This window comes from Mesoplodon mirus (assembly GCF_964341445.2).
Source record: "Mesoplodon mirus genome assembly, chromosome: 3".
NCBI classification, from domain to species: domain Eukaryota; kingdom Metazoa; phylum Chordata; class Mammalia; order Artiodactyla; family Ziphiidae; genus Mesoplodon; species Mesoplodon mirus.
In genome coordinates this window covers 143,980,068-144,002,424 of record NC_138978.1, presented here as the reverse complement: position 1 = coordinate 144,002,424, position 22,357 = coordinate 143,980,068, and the positions used below count along the sequence as shown (strand labels likewise).

At 38.5% G+C, this 22,357-nt stretch overlaps 2 protein-coding genes across 3 annotated transcripts in view; one reads left to right on the top strand and one right to left on the bottom strand.

Moving 5' to 3' along the window:
* The window catches only part of INTS7 (integrator complex subunit 7), a 96,736-nt gene extending 80,203 nt beyond the window's left edge, over positions 1 to 16,533 (bottom strand). Inside the window, exons 1-4 of one of the 2 annotated variants that reach the window (XM_082612722.1) lie at positions 16,313 to 16,533; positions 5,633 to 5,762; positions 4,314 to 4,460; positions 3,050 to 3,187 (exon numbers count right to left, since the gene is read on the bottom strand). In XM_082612722.1, coding sequence (XP_082468848.1) covers positions 3,050 to 3,187; positions 4,314 to 4,460; positions 5,633 to 5,762; positions 16,313 to 16,406 — 509 coding nt within the window. In that variant the 5' untranslated portion in view covers positions 16,407 to 16,533. Of the gene's footprint in view, positions 1 to 3,049; positions 3,188 to 4,247; positions 4,461 to 5,632; positions 5,763 to 16,312 lie in introns of those variants that run through there. The other variant, XM_082612723.1, reaches the window with a different exon arrangement.
* Positions 16,534 to 16,747: 214 nt separating this feature from the next.
* Positions 16,748 to 22,357, top strand: part of DTL (denticleless E3 ubiquitin protein ligase homolog) — a 39,780-nt gene continuing 34,170 nt past the window's right edge. The window contains exons 1-2 of the mRNA XM_082616257.1: positions 16,748 to 16,912; positions 21,762 to 21,887. Of these exons, the coding sequence (XP_082472383.1) occupies positions 16,861 to 16,912; positions 21,762 to 21,887 (178 nt within the window). The 5' untranslated portion in view covers positions 16,748 to 16,860. The remainder of the gene's footprint in view (positions 16,913 to 21,761; positions 21,888 to 22,357) is intronic.

Below are 22,357 nucleotides of genomic sequence, written 5' to 3'. Positions count from 1 at the left end.
CTGATATCAGCCTCACATTTGATAAGAAAAAGTAAGTTGTAAATGTCTTTCAGGTATAAGGCAAAAGGTGTATTAGGTATGTATAGATGACCTGTTCACGTTTCTGAGTGCTCTTGTACTTGTTATTCCTCCTGCTTGGAATATCCTTCCTCTAGATTGCTGCCTCTTCTTCAGCAACCAGTTTCAGCTCAAATGTCACCCACTCAGTGAGGCCTTCCCTGATCACTCTACCTAAGCAGTTCACTCAGGTCATCATCACAATGACAAAACTGTTCTATCTTTCCATAACATTAATGAGCAGCTGAAACTATTTTGTGTTTACATCACAACAGGTCATTCATCTTTTCCACTTCTGTATTCCTGGTGCTTGGAATAGAATCTGGACATGATGGATATTCACTCTTCACTAACTATATAATAACTTTTTAAAAAATAGTATCTTTTTTTTTTTAATTTTTGGCTGTGTTGGGTCTTTGCTGCTGTGCTCGGGCTTTCTCTAGTTGTGGCGAGCGGGGTCCACTCTTTGTTGCAGTGCGCGGGCTCCTCATTGCGGTGGCTTCTCTTGCTGTGGAGCACAGGCTCTAGGCGCACGGGCTTCAGTAGTCGTGGTGCGCGGACTCAGTAGTTGTGGCTCGTGGGCTCTAGAGCGCAGGCTCAGTAGTTGTGGTGCATGGACTCAGTTGCTCTGTGGCATGTGGGATCTTCCCAGACCAGGGCTCGAACACGTGTCCCTTGCGTTGGCAGGTGGTCTCCCAACCACTGCACCACCAGGGAAGTCCCACTAACTATATAATAACTTTTATAACAACTCAAAGTTTAAAAGTCTGTTACACTCCTCTAGGGTCAATAAACTGCAAGTTAGAAGCCTGCAGTTTTCTTTTCTTTTTTTCTTTTTTTTTGGTCTAATAATATTTTTTTAAATTCTTAATGTCAGCATTAAGAATATGTTAAGAATATATAGTCTTGTATGGTGAAATAAACAGAATAATCCGATTCTCCAGCTTCTTCCCACCACCCCCCACCCCCAAATTCCGATGTCACACCATTGGTCATACACTCCTGCACTGTTACCATCTACTGGTACCAAGGGGCTACTCCTTTTAGATGGTGAGTACACCCTTCAGTTCACCACAGTCACCACGTGAAGTCACCTCTCTCATTGACAATGCCTCCCTGGTCCCTGAAGGCATTTGGGTTTGCAACTCCTGCTCTAGGACTAGCTCTTAAAAATTATAACCTTTTTCAGAACAAGTCACATGTGGTTGTGGTAGCAGACAGGTGGAAATAGGATTAAATAAATTCTTAAGGTCTTTTTTGGCCAGTTTCTCTAATTTGTTTAAGATCCAAAATTGATGGAGATACTAACATAAAAATCCATCAGTATTGGTTGAGATATTTGATCTCAAGCCAGGTCATCACTTCTGGGGGAAGAGGTAAATGCTAATCTGAAAAAGACGTATTTCCTTATTCACACTCTGATACATCTAGATAGGTCCTTCAGACTTTCCTATTGCACTAATTTGGTATTTTTAAACATCACAAATCACAAGTATACCATATTGAAGCCTGGTATGTGAAAAACTGCTTCTACATAAACTATTAAATGTTTACTGGTCATCAATTAAATAAGAAAAAAATGCCAACTTTCAAAAGCACAAATAGGGACTGTCTTTACTCAGATATTTCTCTTCCTCAATTATTGCCACACCTACTACTTTCGATCAGTGAATTAAAGACTATATGCTTTCTATTCTCTAATCTCCTTTTCCAGTGAGTAATCCTGGAATTCTGAAGGCTTCATAAGAGCAGCTGAAGAGATGAATGTGCATGTATTAATAAAATATAAAGGAAGACTGTTGGTGATTAACTCTTTCAAGTCTTATCCAAATTTAGCAGAGGCTCTTAATGTAAATGTTACTTTTAATTAAAAAAAATTCATTAGTCATCTGATTATAAAACCAAAACTTGCTCCTAGCAGGATATACAGAAAATTATAAAAAAGAAAACAAAAATAAGATATCCATCTTACCAACCAGAGACAATATTTCAATATATATCCTTCTAGTCTTTTTTCTATTCCATAAATATAAATATTTGTTTTTAAAATAAATCTATAATATCATATAACCTATTATGTAACCTATTTCCAAATATATTTCTAAAATATATGCGTTACAAAAGCTGATACAGTATTTCGTTGTACGGTCCTATCTATCTTACTAGCACACTGGTTGGAATTTAAGTTGTTGCTAATTTTTTGGGTTACTATAACCCTATAACTAGCATCCTTGTAAGTAAATATCAGTACACATTGCTGACTCCTTAGGATAAGTTCTTATAAGTGGATTTTCTAGGTCAAAGGAATGTACATGTTTGAAGCAAAATACATATTACCAAAATATCCTCCAGAAAGCAATGCTACTTCCCCATCAGTCACTAAAGGGAATAATATATATTTTTTAGAGAGGATAATCAAGCAAGTCAAACACAGTAATAAAACTACGGTCAACATTTCATCAAAAAAAAATATATATATATATTTATACACACACACACACACACACACACACACACATATAGATATACTGCTTTGTAAGATAGTAGACTATGACATCCCAAAGAAATTAAAATTGGTTTCAACTCAAGTTACTGTCTCTGTCAAACTGTGCACAGTTCTACTCCCAAAAAGCTAAACTTGAGAAGACAGTAAGAAAGCAGCAATTTAGTATTAGGACTGTATGTCTGGTGAAGGCTGTTCAGTAGACAAAGCTTCTGCTCCCCAGTGAAGCCTTCCCCAACTACTCTAATCACATGCTGATCCTGTCCTTCTGGAAACTCTAATTTCATTTACAGTTAATGCCAACATCTGTACTTAACTTTTCTGTTTTATGGATTTAAGTCCTGTTTTCCCAACATGATGGAAACCCTCTTGGAAAATACACCTTGCCATTTACATTTTTCTGTATCCTTTAGTGTTTTACATACACAGATGAGTTATTCCTTCGAAACCTCTTCCTGGGAAGCCAAATTATAAAAGGCCTATGCTTACTTTGACTGTGCAGAGAAGTTAGCAGCAGCAAAAACAGCAGCTTCAACTTCTACGTTATCATGTGAATCCAGACTCTGACGAATACTATGATGAGCATTCTTCCTCTCAGGAATTATTGATGCCAGACTTCCCAACATCCTGCACAAACAGAGAAACCCAAGAAGAATGGAAATACAATAAGCTCAAGGTCAGAAAAGGAAGAAACAGGCAAAGCTAAATTACCAAAGCTAAAGTTTACAGGTCATTCCATAAATCTCAGGTTAATAAAGTATCAATTTTAGAAATCAAGCAGTGACTCAAATTCTAAACACTTTTCCATACTTCAATATGTCAGAAAAACTAACATGGCTTATTTAACACAAGCAAACTTTTAAAAATCACCTTGAAGTACATGCCAAGTACCAAAGAGAGCCCAGAAAAAGAAACTTTTAAATTATTAAAGCATCAAAATATCAATTTTCCAATGTTGTATAAAGAAGTCCTTTTTAGCAAAGCATTAAGAGTTCAATACTTTTCTTATTAAGCAGATCCGCAAAGTAAAAAGTAAGACTTCCCAGTCTTTTCTTCAACATCAGTGATTACTTGTATCATGATTTTCACATCTCTCCTCAATATCAAGAGAAGAGAGGAGAATGCTCCCTGGGGCTCATATCAGAATTGAGGAAGGAAGAGTTTAGCAAAGTGAGTTTCAAACAATCCAAAAATTATGCATATAATTTCATAGATGATAGACCTAAAATGAGGATTTTGATTCAAGCTGGATATAAGGCTTACAAAATGAAATTCTAACAAAACTCAAAAAAAAAATTTTTTTAATGCCAAGAAAGAAAAGGAAAGGCTGAAGAAACTAAGATGGTTATATCTGGCATTCTCCAAGGAGTCCAGATATAAATTATCATATACAGAAACAAGCACATAACCAAGGATGAATACAGAAAACTGACATGAAACAGTAGAACAAGGTCAGGAAGGTAAAAGTTCAAAATAAGCTGAGGCTAAGCCACATGCACCTTAGAGTTATCAGATCAGAACATCCACCCACAAAGAGAAATATTTCAAACGTAAGTTACCAAAACAGTATCATAGACGGTTAGCTGCAAGGCATTTACAGATTAGGATGGTTACCATATTTTCTCATTGACTGTCTGTAGAAAAAATAAATTCTTAATATTCAAAATGATAAAAGTAAATATATTGCCTTTTGGGGATATATAATCACAACTCAAACAATCTTGTGGTGACTCATTAGCATAACAGAGTATACCGGAGTGTGATGGCTCTTGCTACAGGATCATTACTATGAATCACAGAGAAAATCCTCTTCACAAATTCATCCACATTTAGAATCTTCTCCAAATGCTTCTCACTTTGTTGAGTAACTTTAAGAACACATAGCCTCAGGAAATTGTTTCTATGAAAAACCACAGATAAAATAAATTAGACCACTTTATAAAGTAATATTTAATTAGGAATCAAAGCAACACTAATGATATTAATAAATTTTAGCAATAGGCCAATGTTTTTCAATCTTAATATTCTCTGTCTTACCACTGAAAGAGTTAAAGTCTGTACGGTCATCCTGTGATATCCATGGTGGGGAAGGGGACTGGTTCCAGACTACCCCCTGCCATACCAAAACCCCTGGAGGCTTGAATCCCTTATACAAAATGGCATAGTATTTGCACATCCTCCCACATACTTTTAAATCATCTCTAGACTATTTACAATACCTAATACAATATAAATGCTATATAAATAAATGTAAATACAATGTAAATAGTTGCCAATGTGTGGCAAACTCAAGTTTTGCTTTTTGGAACTTTCTGGAATTTTTTTTCCAAATATTTTTGACCCATGGTTGGTAGAACCCATGGATGCAGAATGCTTAGTTGCAGAGGGCCAACTGTACATGAGATGCATACTAAGCATAAACAGTTAGCAAAGCCTGCAGTCCTGCTGCAAGGCACCAAAACAGTAGTAACATAAAGAGAAGCCCTGGACCCAAACTCAATCTCCTCAGTCATATTATAACCAAGAAGATGGTCATCTTCCTCTCAAGCTAATTCTACAACATCATTTCTCCAAGTCTGATTTGGTGTGTGTATAAGCACATGAATGCATGGAGAAGGGTGGAAAGAAGTGGGAGAGGGAATGGCAGAGGGAAAAAAATAGGTGTATATTCAGTGCTTGCTTACATGTTTCAGGCACTTCACAGTGACCCATAATCTCATGTAACATGTAATTTCATGTTATAAAATAAACTGTTAAATCAGAAACTTCTCCAAACTATCTGCACAAAGCCACAGATATTTCTGAAACATACAATAATGTATTAAGGTTGTCTTAATTTTGAATTACCCTGTCCCCCAAAGAAATAAGTACTCTCTGACTTATATCCTTCACTTTTGCTTAAAATGCCATTAAATTTCACACCAAAATTTGTTGCAAATTGCCATGTGCATCCATTAAAATGGTAATGAACCATGTGGAAGTCCTAAAAGGCAAAAAGAATACAGACCACAATATAAAACAAAGAAATATGAACCATGTGCTTTAGGACACCAAGGCCTTAAAAAGACTTACCCAACTCTGAAAACATCAGCTAACTTTAGGAAAGCAGAATTGATGAGAATGGGGAATGGGTACTTCTGAAAGAGCCTGGGAAAGCGGACAACTGCTTCACACTGTTCACCAAGTTTGCCAGATCTTAGACCTATGAAGAGCATAAAAAGGGAAGAACAGATTACAAATTTGTGGCTACAATAACGCAAAAATAGCAAATATCAACACAGTATTACAGAGTAAAATTATTTACACAGTAAAGTAATAATCATTCTTAACAATTAAGTAAAGTACAATTGTAACTCATTACCTTTTCAAAAATAAAAATGGCATAGGAAATAGTAATTTGGTAAAGTGTCACTTTTAGATATAGAATAATGAAAAAGAATCTATTTTTTAAAAAAGATTGAGTTGATAAAATATTTGGGGCCATAAGTAAACCTCAACAAATTTAAAAGGACTGAAATCATACTATGTATGTTCTCTGACCATAATGGAATTAAATTAAAAATCAGTAAGAGAAAAATATCTAAAAATTCCCAAATATTTGGAAATTAAGCAACACACTGATAAATAATCAATAAGATGAATCACTGAAAGAAGTGAAAGGGTGAAAGAAGAAATCAGAAGGGAAATTTAAAAAAAGAAAAGAAAAGAAAAAAAGAAACTCAATCCTTAATTTGCACCATATACAAAAATTAACTCAAAGTGAACCATAGACCTAAATGTAAGAGCTAAAATTATAAATTATATAGAAGAAAATACAGAGGAAATCTTTATAAGCTTAGGTTAAGCAAAGAATTCTTAGATAAAACAAAAAAAGTGGAGTTTTTAGATTAAAAACATCATAAAATTAAAAAGTGATAAGTTAAACTCTATCAAAATTAAAAACTTCTGCTCTTCGGCTTCCCTGGTGGCCCTAGTGGCACAGGGGTTAAGAATCCGCCTGCCAATGCAGGGGACACAGGTTCGAGCCCTGGTCCGGGAAGATCCTACATGCTGTGGAGCAACTAAGCCCGTGTGCCGCAACTACTGAGCCTGAGCTCTAGAGCCCGCAAACCACAACTACTGGGCCCGCGTGCCACAACTACTAAAGCCTGCGCACCTAGAGCCCATGCTCCACGACAAGAGAAGCCACCGCAATGAGAAGCCCGCACACCGCAATGAACAGTAGCCCCCACTTGCTGCAACTAGAGAAAGCCCGTGCGCAGCAACAAAGACCCAATGCAGCCAAAAATAAATAAATAAATAAATAAATTTATTAAAACAAAAAACTTCTCTTCAAAATATACTGTTAAGAGAATTAAAAAAACAAGCCACATACTGGAAGAAAATATTTATAGAACATGTACCTGATAAAGGACTTTATCCATAGTTCTTATATCTCAATAAAAAGAAAACTTAATTTTTTTAAATGGGCAAGATTTGAAGAGAAATTTCACTAAAGAGGAAATAAGGATGGCAAACATAAGCATATGAACAGATACTCGTCACTGTCAGTCATCCGTGAAATGTAAATTAAAAACCACAGTACGACACCACTACACATCCATTAGAATGGCAAAAAAGACCGACAATACCAAGTGCTAAGAGGATATGGAGCAACTAAAACTCTCATACATTGCTGGTGGAAATGCAAAACTATACAGTTCTTTGGAATACAGTTTGGTCATTTCTGATCAAGGTAAATATACACTTACTATACACTCAGCAATCTTACTTCCAAATATTTACCTAAGTGAATTGAAAACATCTGTCCATACAAAGATCTGTATGCAAATATTCACAGCAGCTTAATTCGTAATAGCCCCAAACTGGAAACAGCCCAACACAGTCTATCAACTTGTGAATGAATAAACAAACTGTGGTCCACACAATGGACTCATACTCAGCAATAAAAAGAAACCGATTACTGATACAACAACATGGGTGGATCTGAAAATCATTACGCTAAGTGAAAGAAGTCATTCCCAAAAGACTACTGTATATGACATTCTGGAAAAGGCAAAACTATGGGAATAGAAAGCAGAAAGTGGTTGCCAGAGGCTAAAGAAAGAGATCTGACCACAAAGGGGCACAGGGCAAGTTCTGGGGGTGAAAGAATTGTTCTAGGTAGTGGTTTCATGACTGCATACGTTTGGTGGATTTTATTATATACAAATTACACCTCAATGAAATCTGATTTTTTTTTTTCCCCACACCGCACACAGCTTGTGCAATCTTAGTTCCCCAAACAGGGGCTGAACCTGGGCCCTCAGCAGTGAAAGTGCCGGGTCCTAACCACTGGACCGTCCAGGAATTCCCTCAATGAATCTGATTTTTTTTTTAATCCAACAAATAAAAGGAGTTAATATTCAATCGTTAAAAAAATTCATTAAGAATGAGTATCTTGATACGGAATTAACAGTATCACCTTCAAATATTTTTCTTTTAGTATTTTGCCATTTACAAAATGCTGATTATATCTGCACAAGAATAAGTACCCTAGAACATCTCTGTTCAGTAAAGTTTGTTCACTGTTAAAAAATGACAAAGGAAATGTTTGTCTGAGGTGTAAAACAAGGAATGTTGCTTGCCATTCAGTTCTACAAAGATTAAGTCGCTGACCTACAGCACACCCTGAAAGGAATTTAGGACAAAGAACAAGATGAGGCACTCTGTGCTTTAGGGAAAACAGGCCCTTAGATAGTTATATCTCAGGAAAAAAATTTTTTTATGAACCCAGATTCTTGCACCTTCCCACACTTAGAAAAGCACTAAAATCATTAACCGAGATATCTGTTCCTTAGACTAGCAGTAACCGTCTACCGAGACATATGTTGGATTGCACATACTCCTTAGCCAAAATCACATGTATACTGACCTCGCCCTCTGCCTCTTTGGAGCAGTTCCTCAGAGCTATCTGGAAGGCTGTCTCCGGGGCTACAGTCCTCAGTAAGACACTGAATAAAACTCAAATCACAGCTCTCATGTTGTGCGGTTTTCCCCCAGTTGACAGAGGGCTCTTTACTGGTTGCCACTTTGTTCCGATACGTAAGACAGCCACACGGTAAATCTGCGCACGCAGCTGCGACCACTTGCTAATGAGTTCAGTCCTACAGGTACACGTTGGCTATGTGGTGCGTGGGAATGTTTCCTCACGGGACAACAACAGCACTAGCAGCACTCGTAGTACTCCAGAATCTAACAACCACGTACATAGCAGTTCCCCTGGGAAAAGTAATTCAAAAGTAACTCTAATTTCTAACTGAGGTATTTAGGACATACCCCTTCTTTGTCTGCTCCCTTCTCCCTACACCCCTCACCCACCAACCTCCATACACACAAGAACTGCCACTAGAAGCTCTAGGAGTCTTCTTCCCACCAAATGCACAGTACCAACAGAGACACCGTAGGTTACTGGCAATGGCTCCTGTATCCTTGAAAAAGGGGTCAAGGGACACACAGATAGGGCACTGAAGGACACAAGGGAAGGGGAGAAAAAGAAAGGCAAGTCTGAGGATGGAGGTGTGAGAACAGAGAAGGAAGAGATGTGTGCTTATGTACGTGTGCCGGGGGAAGGGAATGCTGGGAGAACCCACAGTAATTGGACTTGTTTCCTTCTCTTCTCTCTCTCAAGAGTTGAGTGATACAAAGGATAGTAAAGTTCTGTTTGTAATAAATTAACCTTGGTTGGAATGAAAAAGGTAAGGTAGGAAGTGGTCTACGTACAGGGAGTCTCCTCAAGAGAATATGATCCACTTTACCTTCCCTTTAAAAACAGAACCACACACCAAATCATTTATTTAAACATGCTGATTTAAAATCTACCAAAGATAATTTTGCATCTGGTCAAAGAAAGGTTTTGATTTCTCTAGTGTGGTCAAATTTTATTTCTTTAAGATAAGGTAGACCCTCATTCCTATAACAGAGCCATCAGGGTACATGAGCTAAAGAATAGTAAATGTCTCGCTTATTTTCTGATATGAGTTTTTTAGAGAGGAAATGAGAAGCTAGGCTGGCTCAGAACGTCAGAAGCTAGGGTACAAGAGAAGAGAGAAGTGCATTAAGGCCTGCGATGCAGCAACAATCCTAGGCTGGGGCAGTATGGTACCCAGCTTGCTTGCTCTAGGCCAATTCCAACTCCAGTATAAGTCAAGCACCTGAAAATAGCAGCTCAGCACAAGGAGATCTTATTCTTAGAGGGGTTTAAGAGGTTATTCACTTTACTTCTGTTGCTAGCAAATCTGAGGAAAAATACCCTGATCAGAAGACCAATGATCATAAGAATGCCACCGTAAGACCCACTGTGGAAGGATGTGACTGCTGTTTCTACATTTTACTTTTTATTCTCCCACCAAAGGAACAGAGATCTCTTCCTTTTCAGTGCCTGGAGTTAAACAGTGCTCAACTTAGTTGCAACATGCAGGTAGACTAGGAAGAACTAAAACAAGTTTTCCATAAATTGCTTATTCAGTCAAAATCCATTTGGCAGCAATGAAATTCATTATTCTAAACGTATTTCTCACTTAAAATGTGCAGAACATTTTGCTATGCTAGTGGTTTATCAGTTCTGGTTCTGCATCAGAAACATTTGTGAAATTTTTCAAAAATGTCTATGCTAGGGTTCCTCTCCAACCTAACAAATCTCTACAGTGGGGGCCGAGGCATCTATTTAGCTGTTTTGAGAAGGTAGGCAAGTAGATCCTCAAGCTACCCTCTGCCACGTAATCTTATTTGACTGAAAACTAGTAGGCTGCTGAATCTGGCCCTCAGAGTAATTGTATGATACAGTGTTTTCAAAGGTTTTGAATTCATTGTCAAATATTAAAAATGAAATGAGATTCCACATAAAACCCAGGATTTCTGGGGTTTGGGGTTTTCTTTGAAAATATAAAGATCTGAAATGTCACTAAAGAAGGTGGGAGAATCCTGACTAAAGAAACATTGTAGTATTGCAGGTCTGTGTTGAAGGCCAGTTTGGGTTTGTGTCATTTCTGATAATAGCCACATACCAAGTTGTATGACTTTCTCCAGCAATTTTTGGCTGCCTTTGGGCACACATGACTAAATAGGACCTTGGATGAGAATTTAAAGTACTGGTAAGAAACTTAATGAAATTAATGAAATGAGGGACCATAAAATCTAAGCTGGATAAAGAAGTAAAAACACAAAGGGATTGAGAGGTAAGGGAAGTAGAGAGGTGAGTATATTGAGGTCTGAATGAAAATAAAGAATGGTTAAAGTAGCAGTTAATCATGACAATGATGGTGATGCATATTAAGTGCTTCTTCTGTGCCAGATACTCTAGTAAGCATTTTACATGTATTAAGCTCTCACTATACTCACAGAAGTTAAGTATTATTCAATAATTCCCATTTTAAAGATGAGGACACAGGTAAAGAATAGTTAAGCGACTTGCCTAAGAAACAACGGCTAATAAATGGCAGAGATGGAATTCAAATCCTGGCAATCTGGTCCTAATTATTATGCTAAAATGCATTTCTAGCAAGCAACTAGAGGACAGAGGTTAAGATTAAAGAAGAGATATGTGAATGGGATTTCAGAGTGGTATAATTCTGAGGGATGACAAATTCCAAGGAATTGAAGAGAAATAACATAAATTATGGTAAACTTGGGATTTGTGATATATCAATCAAGTTTTCAAAACAGCATACATTTCTAGGTAGCAGGTATCAGTCAGGAGTTCTTAGCTGCAAGCAACAGAAGCTAACTCTGACTGATAGGGCAGGAAACGAGTTTTTATTGAGTGTTTATTAAAGTAATAAGCAGCTTCAAGGCAAAACTCCGAAGAACACCTAACTCCACACTGCCAAACTGATTAGATGAAGTAAACTATTGTTGCTGGGAAGCACCAGATGCTAGAATTAGCTCTCCTATCATCTAGGAATGTAGTAGCCATTGCTGCTACTACTGTACACTATGGACACTGCAGCCACTGCTGCTGCCAAGGAAACTGCAAGTACTCTTCAGCTCTGCCTTCTTGCATCTCTAAACTAAATCACAGAGCCTGGAGGAGATTTGTCTGATTGGCAGAGCCTAGTTCACATCCTGTGCTTTTTTTTTTGGCCACACCGCTTGTGGGGATCTTAGTTCCCCAACCAGGGATTGAACCTGGGCCCTCGGCAGTGAGGGCGTGGAGTCCTAACCACTGGACAGCCAGGGAATTCTCTCCTGCGCTCTTAAAAGGGAAACTAGGAAAGTGAGCTTTTGCTTCCACCTTGATGAGACAGTGCTTGTGGTGTGGGCCATTCCTCAAGCATAGAATGTCCACAGGATGCTAAGTGACCACCAATATGACTAACATCCACTACAAAGAACACTGCTAATACACACTACTATGCAAGCACATTTTAGGAGAATTTGTTGTATACATTTGCTTTAGCTAAAGGGTGAGAATGATTCAAAATGGAACCATAATACCCTAACATCTTAAACCGTAACATCTTAAAGTCTTCATTAAAAATGAGGTGGGGAGGGGAGAAATACAAACACAAGTATGCACCACATATTATACCAAGGCAATCTCACAACAGCTTAGTAAACTGATCACAGTAACATCTCAGTAAATTATATTTAAAAAGCAAGAATAAAAACAACTAATAGGATAGTCAATTCAGCTGATGATGCATTAATAATAAAGCATCCTTCCCCCAAACTTTAGAATCTGTAAATATACATGGTGAGAATGTATGCAATAGTGTGCAATATGCACAAATACTGATTTAGAATCATAAACAAATTATTTTTATGAATACCAACTTTTAGGAATATTTAATAATTACTTTGTAAGTTACAAGATAATAGCTTTTAGCCATATGTATAAATGAGTCTATGGATTTCAGTAAGAACTAAAGAAGGGCCTTGGATTTTTGGATCAGTTCATAGTCCATCAAGGGATCACCAGCCAGGCTTTAAGAATCAGTACTTTATAATGCTGGTTTTTATGTGGCTTTGAGTTAAGAGTCTGACCTTAATTCTACATGATCTTACAGGTCCACTTCTCAATATTGCCACACTAAGTTTGGTCTGGTAGTACAGATTCTCAAGAGAAATAATTTGATTGACCCAGTGTGGGTCACATGTCCACTTCTGAATCACTTATGGCCTGGAATTAGTCACTTGGTACAAACTTGGCTGCAGAGACCTCCCTCTTTAGTAGGGGATATGGGGATACTCACAGGGCCTCATATTTGTTTATCATAATACCAACTACATCTGTGCCAATATGGACAGAGTAAAAGCAACCTGTGGTCTCTTCCACAGTCTGAGAATTCAGATGTTTTGGAACATAGGTGAAGTGACAGCATCTAAGGGAAAACAGATAGTTGTCCTGATTTACATCAATTTTCTAGGTCATAATTAGTTTTTTCATTGAACATACCATCAAGTTTTCCATGCAACATTAAGTTCACCAACACCTCAGACAGCAACTCCACCTCCTACATTTCCTCCCTTCTCATTGCCCAGGTGCAAGAAAGGGAAACCACTCTCTTCCCCATTGATCTTGGATCTCATCCCCCCAACAAGGCCAACCTTACAGAAAGCAGATAGGCTGAGTGATGTCATTTAAGGTAGAATCTCCTTTTCACCCAGGGTGAAGGAAATCTTGCATAAGTTTTCCTAAATCACTGGGACAACTTCCCATCAGCTGACTTAAAAATCTTTAGACTGACAGTGTAGAAGTTACATGAGTGAAAGTTACATTGAGTAAATTATGGGAGATATGTCCTTTGTAATGCCTATATTATAGAAATGATTATGAAATGTGTCATATATACATAAGTTATACTTGATTTGACACTTAACTCTGCTCTGTCTTCACAGCTCGGGCAGCATGGTTATCAGCTTAAAACTTTAAAAAAGGGAAGTCAAAAAGACCTCTACATAGGAGCTAAAGTGACCTTCAAAAATGTAAACCAATCCATGTCAGTCCTCTGCTTAAAAACTTTCAATGTCTTCCCAATGCACTTTGCATAAATCCAAACTTCTTGTCCTAACAAGGCCATATTTGATCTAGCCCTGTCTGCCTCATGTGAGCTTCTTAAAGCTGTTTTGTTCACGAATATAGCCCCAAGTCTGAGTGCCTAACACAGTGCAGATGATCAGTAAATATTTGTTGAATGACTTAATGGCTATTATATGAATGATGATTTTCCTGTGTTACTAACTACATCCTAAATGAACAGAGTTAAGTCAGCTTTAAAAGAGCATTCATGGGCTTCCCTGGTGGCGCAGTGGTTGAGAGTCCACCTGCCGATGCAGGGGACACGGGTTCGTGCCCCGATCCGGGAAGATCCCACATGCCGCGGAGAGGCTGGGCCCGTGAGCCATGGCCGCTGAGCCTGCGCGTCCGGAGCCTGTGCTCCGCAACGAGAGAGGCCACAACAGTGAGAGGCCCGCGTACCGCAAAAAAAAAAAAAAAGGGGGGGCATCCATTTATTCCTAGAGAGATCAGAAACAAGTTGCTTACTGCCATGCTTGCTCAAAATGCTCAGAACAAAGTGCAATGGTTATAAACATATAACAGGTTATAAATGGCACCATTTCCCAAGTGTATTTCTTGACACTAGTGCTACAGATATTTCTTTATAATGGAGTTCAAGTATCACATCTGTATATCTAACTGCCTACCCAACATCTCCATCTGGATGTCTAAGAGACATGTCAAATTTAACAGTCTCAAACTGATCTGATTTTCATCCACTCAGTAAATGGCAATACATACTTCCAGTAGCTCAGACCAAAAACCTCTGAGTTTCTCCTGACCACTTAACTCTCACATTCTCAACCAATTCATTAGCTACTCTTGTTGGCTCTACCTTCAAAATATATACAGAATCTCAGCACTTCACACAGCCTCACTGTAACCACCCTGGCCCAAGCCACTATTCTCTTTTCCCTGGATTGTTATTGATACAATTGCCTCCTCACTACAGTAGTCCCTCAGTATCTGTGGAGCATCCATGCATTCAAGTAACCCCACATCAAATTCTACCGGTAAAATACTCACCCAAGGGACTGCTGGGAGGATTTAACACCATCACTTAGTATCTAGGACAGACACCTGGTTTACATTCAATAGCCACCTATATATTTCTTATAGATCTGAAATATTCCTATTTCAATTTTTAAGAAGGAAAAATGGGGTTATATTTTTTCTTACTACAACTTCAAGTTTTTCAGAATTAAACAATTATAGATTTCTCATTTCTTCAAAGTCCCAACCCAATTCTGTTCCACACCACTGCTCTTCTGTCATTATGGGATGAGTCCACCTGGACCACAGTGGTAGAAAATGTCTTTATAGAATTAGTAGGAATATTAGATACCCAGACCTGCAACTCTTAAGAGGGTAATAAGGAAGGAAATATCAGAATGAGGAGGAAAAGATTATGTAGTGTATAAAACACACATTTAATGTTATGACTTTATATTTTAGAGGGAAAAGTCCCCATAGATTTGTTGAGAAATCAAAGCTCAACATCATTTTCTTGGCTGATGGGCCTGCACTAAAGATACTGTGACTCAACCAAAGGAATATCTCATTGGAGTGCTGTGGCATTTTTATGTTATCAAAAGGAGTTAAAATCTTTTTTAAAAAGTCTGAGAAACTCTTATCTAGACGAACCCGCTGTAAATGTTTACAGGTTAAAAAACAAACAAAATAAAGAGTCCCCAAAAAGTATAAGATAGTGTCCAAGTCGGAGAGCTGGGAAGTGGCTCAAAGTGGACTTTAAGAAAAATCCTTCTAACCTCTAGTTCTTAATATATTACACACTGGTTGTAGTTAATCAAAAATTAACTGTATACCAGGTGACAAAATGGTTCCCCCGTTCAATGAAAATCATTTAAGTACACTGAAAACAAAGGTTTCATTTTAATACTTGAGTTCTTTACTAACAAGTATCTGCCCTTGCCTTTCATATCCATATCTAAGAAAGAAGGCAAATCTCTTTTGCATTTAATAAAGGCTTCTTTTGCATACCATTATATCACAATATTTACAACAATCTTGCTAGCTCAATGGTACTTTACCCACTTTGCACAGAAAAAAAACCAAGGTTAGGTTAACTTAGGTGACCTGTCCAGGATCATAAAATGAACGATATGAGAATTCAACTCAGTCTATCCAAAGCTCCTACTACTACACCAAGCTCCCACCACTCCAACTCCCGTAAGGAAACAGAACTCGTGGAATCCGTCTGCAGAGAATAAGCAGGGGCTCTGATTTTCGGATGGTCTTGGCCCTATTTTCAACCTGCCTAATAACCGGCAGGTAAGAATTACAGAAATCAAATGAATCGTTATAAGTTGGTGCAAGATTATTATTCAGCACTCTTGGTGAAGACCTGGGCTCAACTGAACATACTGAAAAATAATTTCACAATTTCAATTTATCATTTTTAGAAACTGCTTGGAAAATCAGGAGACTGTGCACTCAAGTGGTCAAAACGGCCCCCACTCGCTACTTTTTCACCTGTACGAGGCCAATCTAGCAACGATGCAATTTCCCGGCAATCTCGCAAAGCGGCAAAAGCCCTGGACCCACCAAAAGCACAGGCGCCAGCGCCAGCGCCCGCCCCCGCCCAGGGAAGATAGGCGCATGCGCCTTCCCGGCTTCTCTCGAGGCTACCACCGCCTGGGGGCGCCACTTCCCCCCACATGCGTTTCACCCGCTCAGCCCGCTCTTTCGAATACCTTTGTCTAATTCCATAAGGGCAGAGTTAGCATCCAGCTCCTGTTCGCCATAGCCGGCATCTGCCAGAAAAGACTTAGTTGAGTTTGACGCCATGACCCGAATAGTTACTCGACTAGCCTATTCAGAAAGATTGCAAACTCTGCCCCAGATCCGCCATCTTCTTCCACCACCTCCTCGCGGATTTTTCCTCCGCGCTCTGTCAAGCCCTGTTACGCATGCGCCCTGGTCTCCCCGCCGTTCGCCAGCGCCTCTGCGGCCCCCCGCGCAGGCGCTCAGGGAGCTCAGGAACTCTAGGTTCCCGCGGCTGGGAGAAAAGGAGGCGGGGATTCGAAGGGGGAAGTGACTCGGACGCGCCCGGACGCCGCGGCGGGAGCCAATCAGAGGGCGTGACGTCAGTTTGGCGGGGAGTTTGGTGGCCGGGGCTTACGGTGGCGGGAGTTGGAGGCAATAACTAGTCGTGTTCTAAGGGACGCCACATAAGATTTCTGCTGAATCTGGGGGCATTTCCACGGCTTTTCCCTCAGTTGAAAGTTTTCCTCCGGCCCAGATGCTCTTCAATTCAGTACTCCGCCAGCCCCAGTTTGGCGTCCCGAGAAATGGTGAGTAACGGCCCTTACCGCTGCCTGTTGCCGGCGGGATTCACCTCCCCCCGAACAACACCTCGGACCTACGCCGACTACAGTTCTGTTTCCCAGCCGCCGAGTTCTCCTACAGGCAGAGTGAGTTCGTGTTAACGAAGAGTACCGAAGAAAGCTGCACTTTCGTGCTCTCGAGACACTTTTAGTCGTAATCGGGATTTTTTCAATTGTAGTGTAGGCTGACGGAGGGAGGGACGCTGAGTTAACTGGCCTCCATTACGGCTATGTCTGTTTTGCACATTAACTGGAAAACGCGTTCATGGGAGTATGTGTGGTTTTCTCAACAGCTATGTGAGATCGTCAAGACTCGTATTCATTGATTAATTCATTCATTTGTTGTGGAACCTTAGTGAGCCCTACTCTTTGCTATATATACCAGTGACTATGACCCGCTGTTAAGGAACTCAGTCAAGCAGAGAAGACAGAACATCTGCTTCTAGCATGGTCAGAATTTTTTCCTCCTGATTAATACATGAACATAAAAACTCGTAGTTATAGAGCGAAAAATGTCCATAAGCACATTTCCCAGAAATGACCATTATTAATAGACTGAAGTATTTTATTCCAAATGTTCTTCAATGCCAGAGGTAATAAGTATTGTTATTTACAGAAATGGGATAAAAATGTTTTGTTTCTTTAACGGTAAAACTTGGAAATACTTCCGTGTTAGTGTATAGATATCTGATTTATTCTCTCCAGTTCTTGAAGTTCCTTAGGTTAAAACATTGGCAATAAGAATTTTGAGCTTAGGTTTGGGTGTCATCAACCTGAAACTTTCTGGTAAGTTTCTGATAAGGGAATTACTATCCAGACTAAGCTTGGCTGCAAATGAAATCTCATTCATTTAAAGATGGACTAGGTCTTTCCGCTTGAAACCATGTGAAAAACAGAAAGAAAATTATGTGAGAAGTGAACTTTTTGTATTTAAGGCATAGGTCTAGGAGAAGGATATTGAGAAGGAGACTGGGGAGTAGTTCCTCCACTTCCTGCCTCCAATCTAAAACCCTACCATCCTTACCTCTTAGACAGTCTTTAAATTATACTCTAAATGCTTCTCTTTCTGTCTCTCCTGTGACCTTACTTAAGATACTTCTCTATCCTCTGTCATGAGTGTCAGTACAGCATGGTAATTATGATCTCTCTTTGGAGTTAAACTTGCTGAGGTTTAATTCCACCTCCACTCCTTACTTAATCTGTGTGACTTGGAGCAAGCTGTGTAGCCTTTATTTTGTAACAGATTTTCTCCTAATTCTACATTCTGTCTATTTCCCTTTTCTCTCTAATTCACAAATACTTATCAGGGAGGGGTAAATTTTCGCCTGTACCCCTCTTGAGTATTTATGGCTGGACTAATAATAAAATTGACACAAGACAGATTAGCAAGAGAAAAACAAATTTTAATTCATGTACATGGAGTTCTCATAGAAATGGGACTAAGAAATGGCCAAAGCAAGGCAGCTTTTATACTTTTCAGACAAAAAAACAACAACAATAAGTTTGTGAGGAATTGACAGGACAAAGAAACTTAGATTTGGGATGCTTACAACGTGAAGAATCTAAACAGAGTTTGGGCTTCAGGCAGTAAAATAAAAGAAGTAACAAGGTTTGTTTACACAGGCTTCTTGGCTCTGAATTCCCTATCTCTGATGTATTAGGGTGTCCTTCTACCTCCAGTTGCAAGGAGTGCACCTTTCATAAGAGATTTATTTCCTGCTTTTCAGGGAGACAGGGAGGTCAGTGTTTCCTTCTTGCATCAGCTGCTTCTCAAGCAACTTCAATGCAAAATAATCAATATGCCATTGTGGCATGTTTTGAGACAGCCCACCCTGAGCCCCCAAATACTCATGCGTTGTTATGTGTTAGGCACTGAAATTCATTCATTGTTATATTTAATGCACTGAACTTTATAGGACCATCTTCTTCTTTCCCCTTCCATGAGGGTGTTCCATCCTAGGCCCCTTTTCTATTTCTACCTACTCCCATGGTGATCATAGCTGTAACCAGGGTTTCTTCTTCTACTACCTGCAACCTTCCATTCCCTATACCTCACATCCATTCCTATAAGAGTTGTATCATCCAGATGGCCAGTCCTGTAAGCATCTCAAACTCAAATACCCAAAACCGAACTCACTTTTTCCCCAAACCTGCTATATTATCTATTTTAGGAAATGGTCTCATTATTTTAAACTGGCCTTCACAGTCAGAAACCTGAGAGTCAATCAGAATTCCTCCACTTTCCTCAAGATACGCATTCAGAGAAGTCCCCTTAAAATCTCTAATCCTTCCTCCTCGGTATCCCCACTGATTTTGCCTCTTCACCATATCTTGGATCTGTCCTATGCTTACCATTCTATTTCCCTAGGTTGGGCCATAATACGTTCTTGTCTGAACTGTAACAAGTCTCCCAAACGGCCTCTTAGTTTCCCTCTTTCCAGTTCATCCTCCACATTGCTGCCAATGATCTTTCTGAAATGGAAACTGATTACTCTTCTGTGTATTTTTAAATTGGTATCTGAAAGTTTTTATCATAAGTTTAAACAGATGCAAAGGATGTCATCTCTGGCCATATTGTGAGTGATGACCTTTTTAAATAAAAATGCTACTGCTACATCAGTCTTTAAAATGTATCTAATAGACTGTAAATACTGTAGTGATTTAATAATTACATCAATCATTTTTAAAAAGTATGAACTAATTCTAACTGCTAGATATTCTACATAGTTGTTTTTTCCCCTTGAGCTTATTACCACTTTATTTCTCCCACAGAATTTATCCTAAGGTGATTTGATTTTAAGCTTGTAAAGTCATTTTATTGATCACGCTATCTTATTTCTCTGTGTAAAAAAATATGTTTAAATTGATGTTTTCTGTGATTATAAAGCTCTAAGTGTTAAAAGTTTCTTCTGGGTTGACTTATTACTATTTTTAGTAGTATGTCGTTGATCAAAACAATATGGATTACTAATTTCAATAAATAATTAAGCAAAATAAAAATTTATTGAAAGTCTATGTTTTAAAGAGATGGATTTGGGTGTTTATGATGCCTTTATTAAAGGAGTTATCCAATTGTCTCTTAATGGGGTCCCAGGAGTTTTTGTACCTTGAGTCAACGCAAGGTGTAAGATTGGGTCATGGAAATGCCTTTCTTTTGAAAAGTGGAAGAAAGGTAGTGATGAAGAAGGGGGAGAGTTTCGACCTCGACATTGTAGACAGGTCAGTTTTAGAAATACATATATATATGGAAGTTGAGTATCTGGAAATTAGTTCTCCGACAGCTCTCATTCTTGAAAAATCTGCATGTAACCCAGGGGCTTAAGTTGTGCGTTGAAGAAATAATAGGCTTTTCCAAATGAGTGTTGTGAGGGGAAGCATTACAAGCTCATGTTGGAAACAGAATAGAACAATCAGGATCCAAAAGTAGCTTACAGGGATTGTCCATGAAGTGTGTGTTGTCACAGTCACAGAGGTGGAGGGGTAAATAGGGACCAGTTACTAAGCCACATTAGGCCATTTGTTGGTGTTTGGATATAGTTTGTAGGCATGAGACAGAGTTGAGGGGTCACTGTTTAATTGTAAAGAATTTAGGTCTCCAGAGCTTATCATCTTCAGTTCCACTTAAATTGTTCAAGATTCCTTTTGAATTCATGAGTTGTGATCATTAGTTTTTGGTTTTGTTTTTTTTAATCCCAAACTACGAGTGTATGTTTATATTGCTTTAGAACAGAGGCTTTTGTTTTAAAATTCATTCTGTAGATGGATATTTGTGAACTCGACCACATAACTAATTATTGTATTCATATTCTTCTTTTAGTGGTCTTTAATGGCTTGTTTACAATCGTATCTAGCCTTAAGGTAATACCCCCAGGAACAATGACTAAATCTGGATTGAATTTATTTGCCTCGTTCACATTTCTTCAGGTTATTTCTATGAACATGCAAAACCAGATTTGTCTGAGGTTATATCAGGCTAAGATGTCTTCTCCAAATGGTATTTTTTTATGAAAAGAGAGAATTGAAAGTACCCTAAAGTATGAGAGTGTTTGTTAATTATTAAGACAGCTCTCTAGATTGTAACTTCATTGTTTCCTCCCATGCTTACTAAACATTTGGTTCTCAGTAACTATATATTGAATGAATGTTTCTTTTATATATTTAAAATATGATGACCCACATATCAAAATGATAAAACAAATCAAGATGGTTTACTATTTTAGGACCATAGTACACATCAGCTTTCTGACCCAAGCAGAATAAACTTTCCCTCTACCCTGAATTTCTTCCTCTCTCGTATACTAGGGGCTACAGTAGGCACATTGACATACCTTATTTCCTTTAACTCTCTGACCATTGGCTTATGTGTGATGTTGCTAGTAACTTGAGTTTGCAGTAATGATTTAGAAACTATGAAAACATAAAATTTTAATTGATGAGAATGGCAGTTTTAATGGTTGTGGTAGTCTTTGTGGTTGTGTTTTGTGATTGTCACCAAAGGGTGTGGGAAGGGGTAAGATCTTTTCTAATGTGCAAAGGCCACTTGTTTCTTGCAGTCTTAAATGTATTAGCAAGAGTCTCCATTTAAGATGATAAGCCCAAAGCTGTATCTCACCAGAAGTTGAGAGCGCTCTTTCATTTTTTCCTTAGGACCCCTTAGGAAAACACCTGAAACTGTGTTCTAGAGGGCCATGGATAATGAGTGGATCTATACTTAAGTATATAAAGTTTTTAGAAATGACTTTATAACCTCTGCATTTGTTAAAAGTACTGAAATGTGATATATTGGAACTCTATAAGCAATTTTGTCTTACCTTAGGATGGTCTTCACAATACCCTCTACAGTCCCTTCTTACTGGTTATCAGTGCAACTATAATGATGAGCACACTTCTTATGGAGAAACAGGAGCCCCAGTTCCTCCTTTTGGATGCACCTTCTCTTCCGGTAAGGGAACTACTGTATAAGCTAGGTTTGGTCAGAAATGATCTATTTCACTCTTCAGAGGGAAAATATCTTGGGGTGTCTCCCTTTCAAGAAAAATTAGATAGATGATAGAGCTTTTCTAATAACTGTTCTCCCCTGATTTATAAAATAGACTTTTCTTAATCTCTACGCATAATTACATATTTCTGCTAAGGGATAAGATTCTTATAGCACCATTTTTTGTTTGTTTGTTTTTATAACTGATATCGGGAAAGGGTTGCAAAGGTTCAGCCATCATGAAAACTTTTGCCCCTTTTGACCTGTTTGAATCTATCTCTTTCTACAATGCATTGGGGAACATATTAACAGAAATAGAGTACTTATCCCTGCTGTTAAAAGTTTAAGAAAGGAAAAGTAAAAAATTGTGAAAAGGGAATATAAAATTAATAGGTTCAGCCTGCTGGTGGCCTGTATCATATGCTTTTATTTGC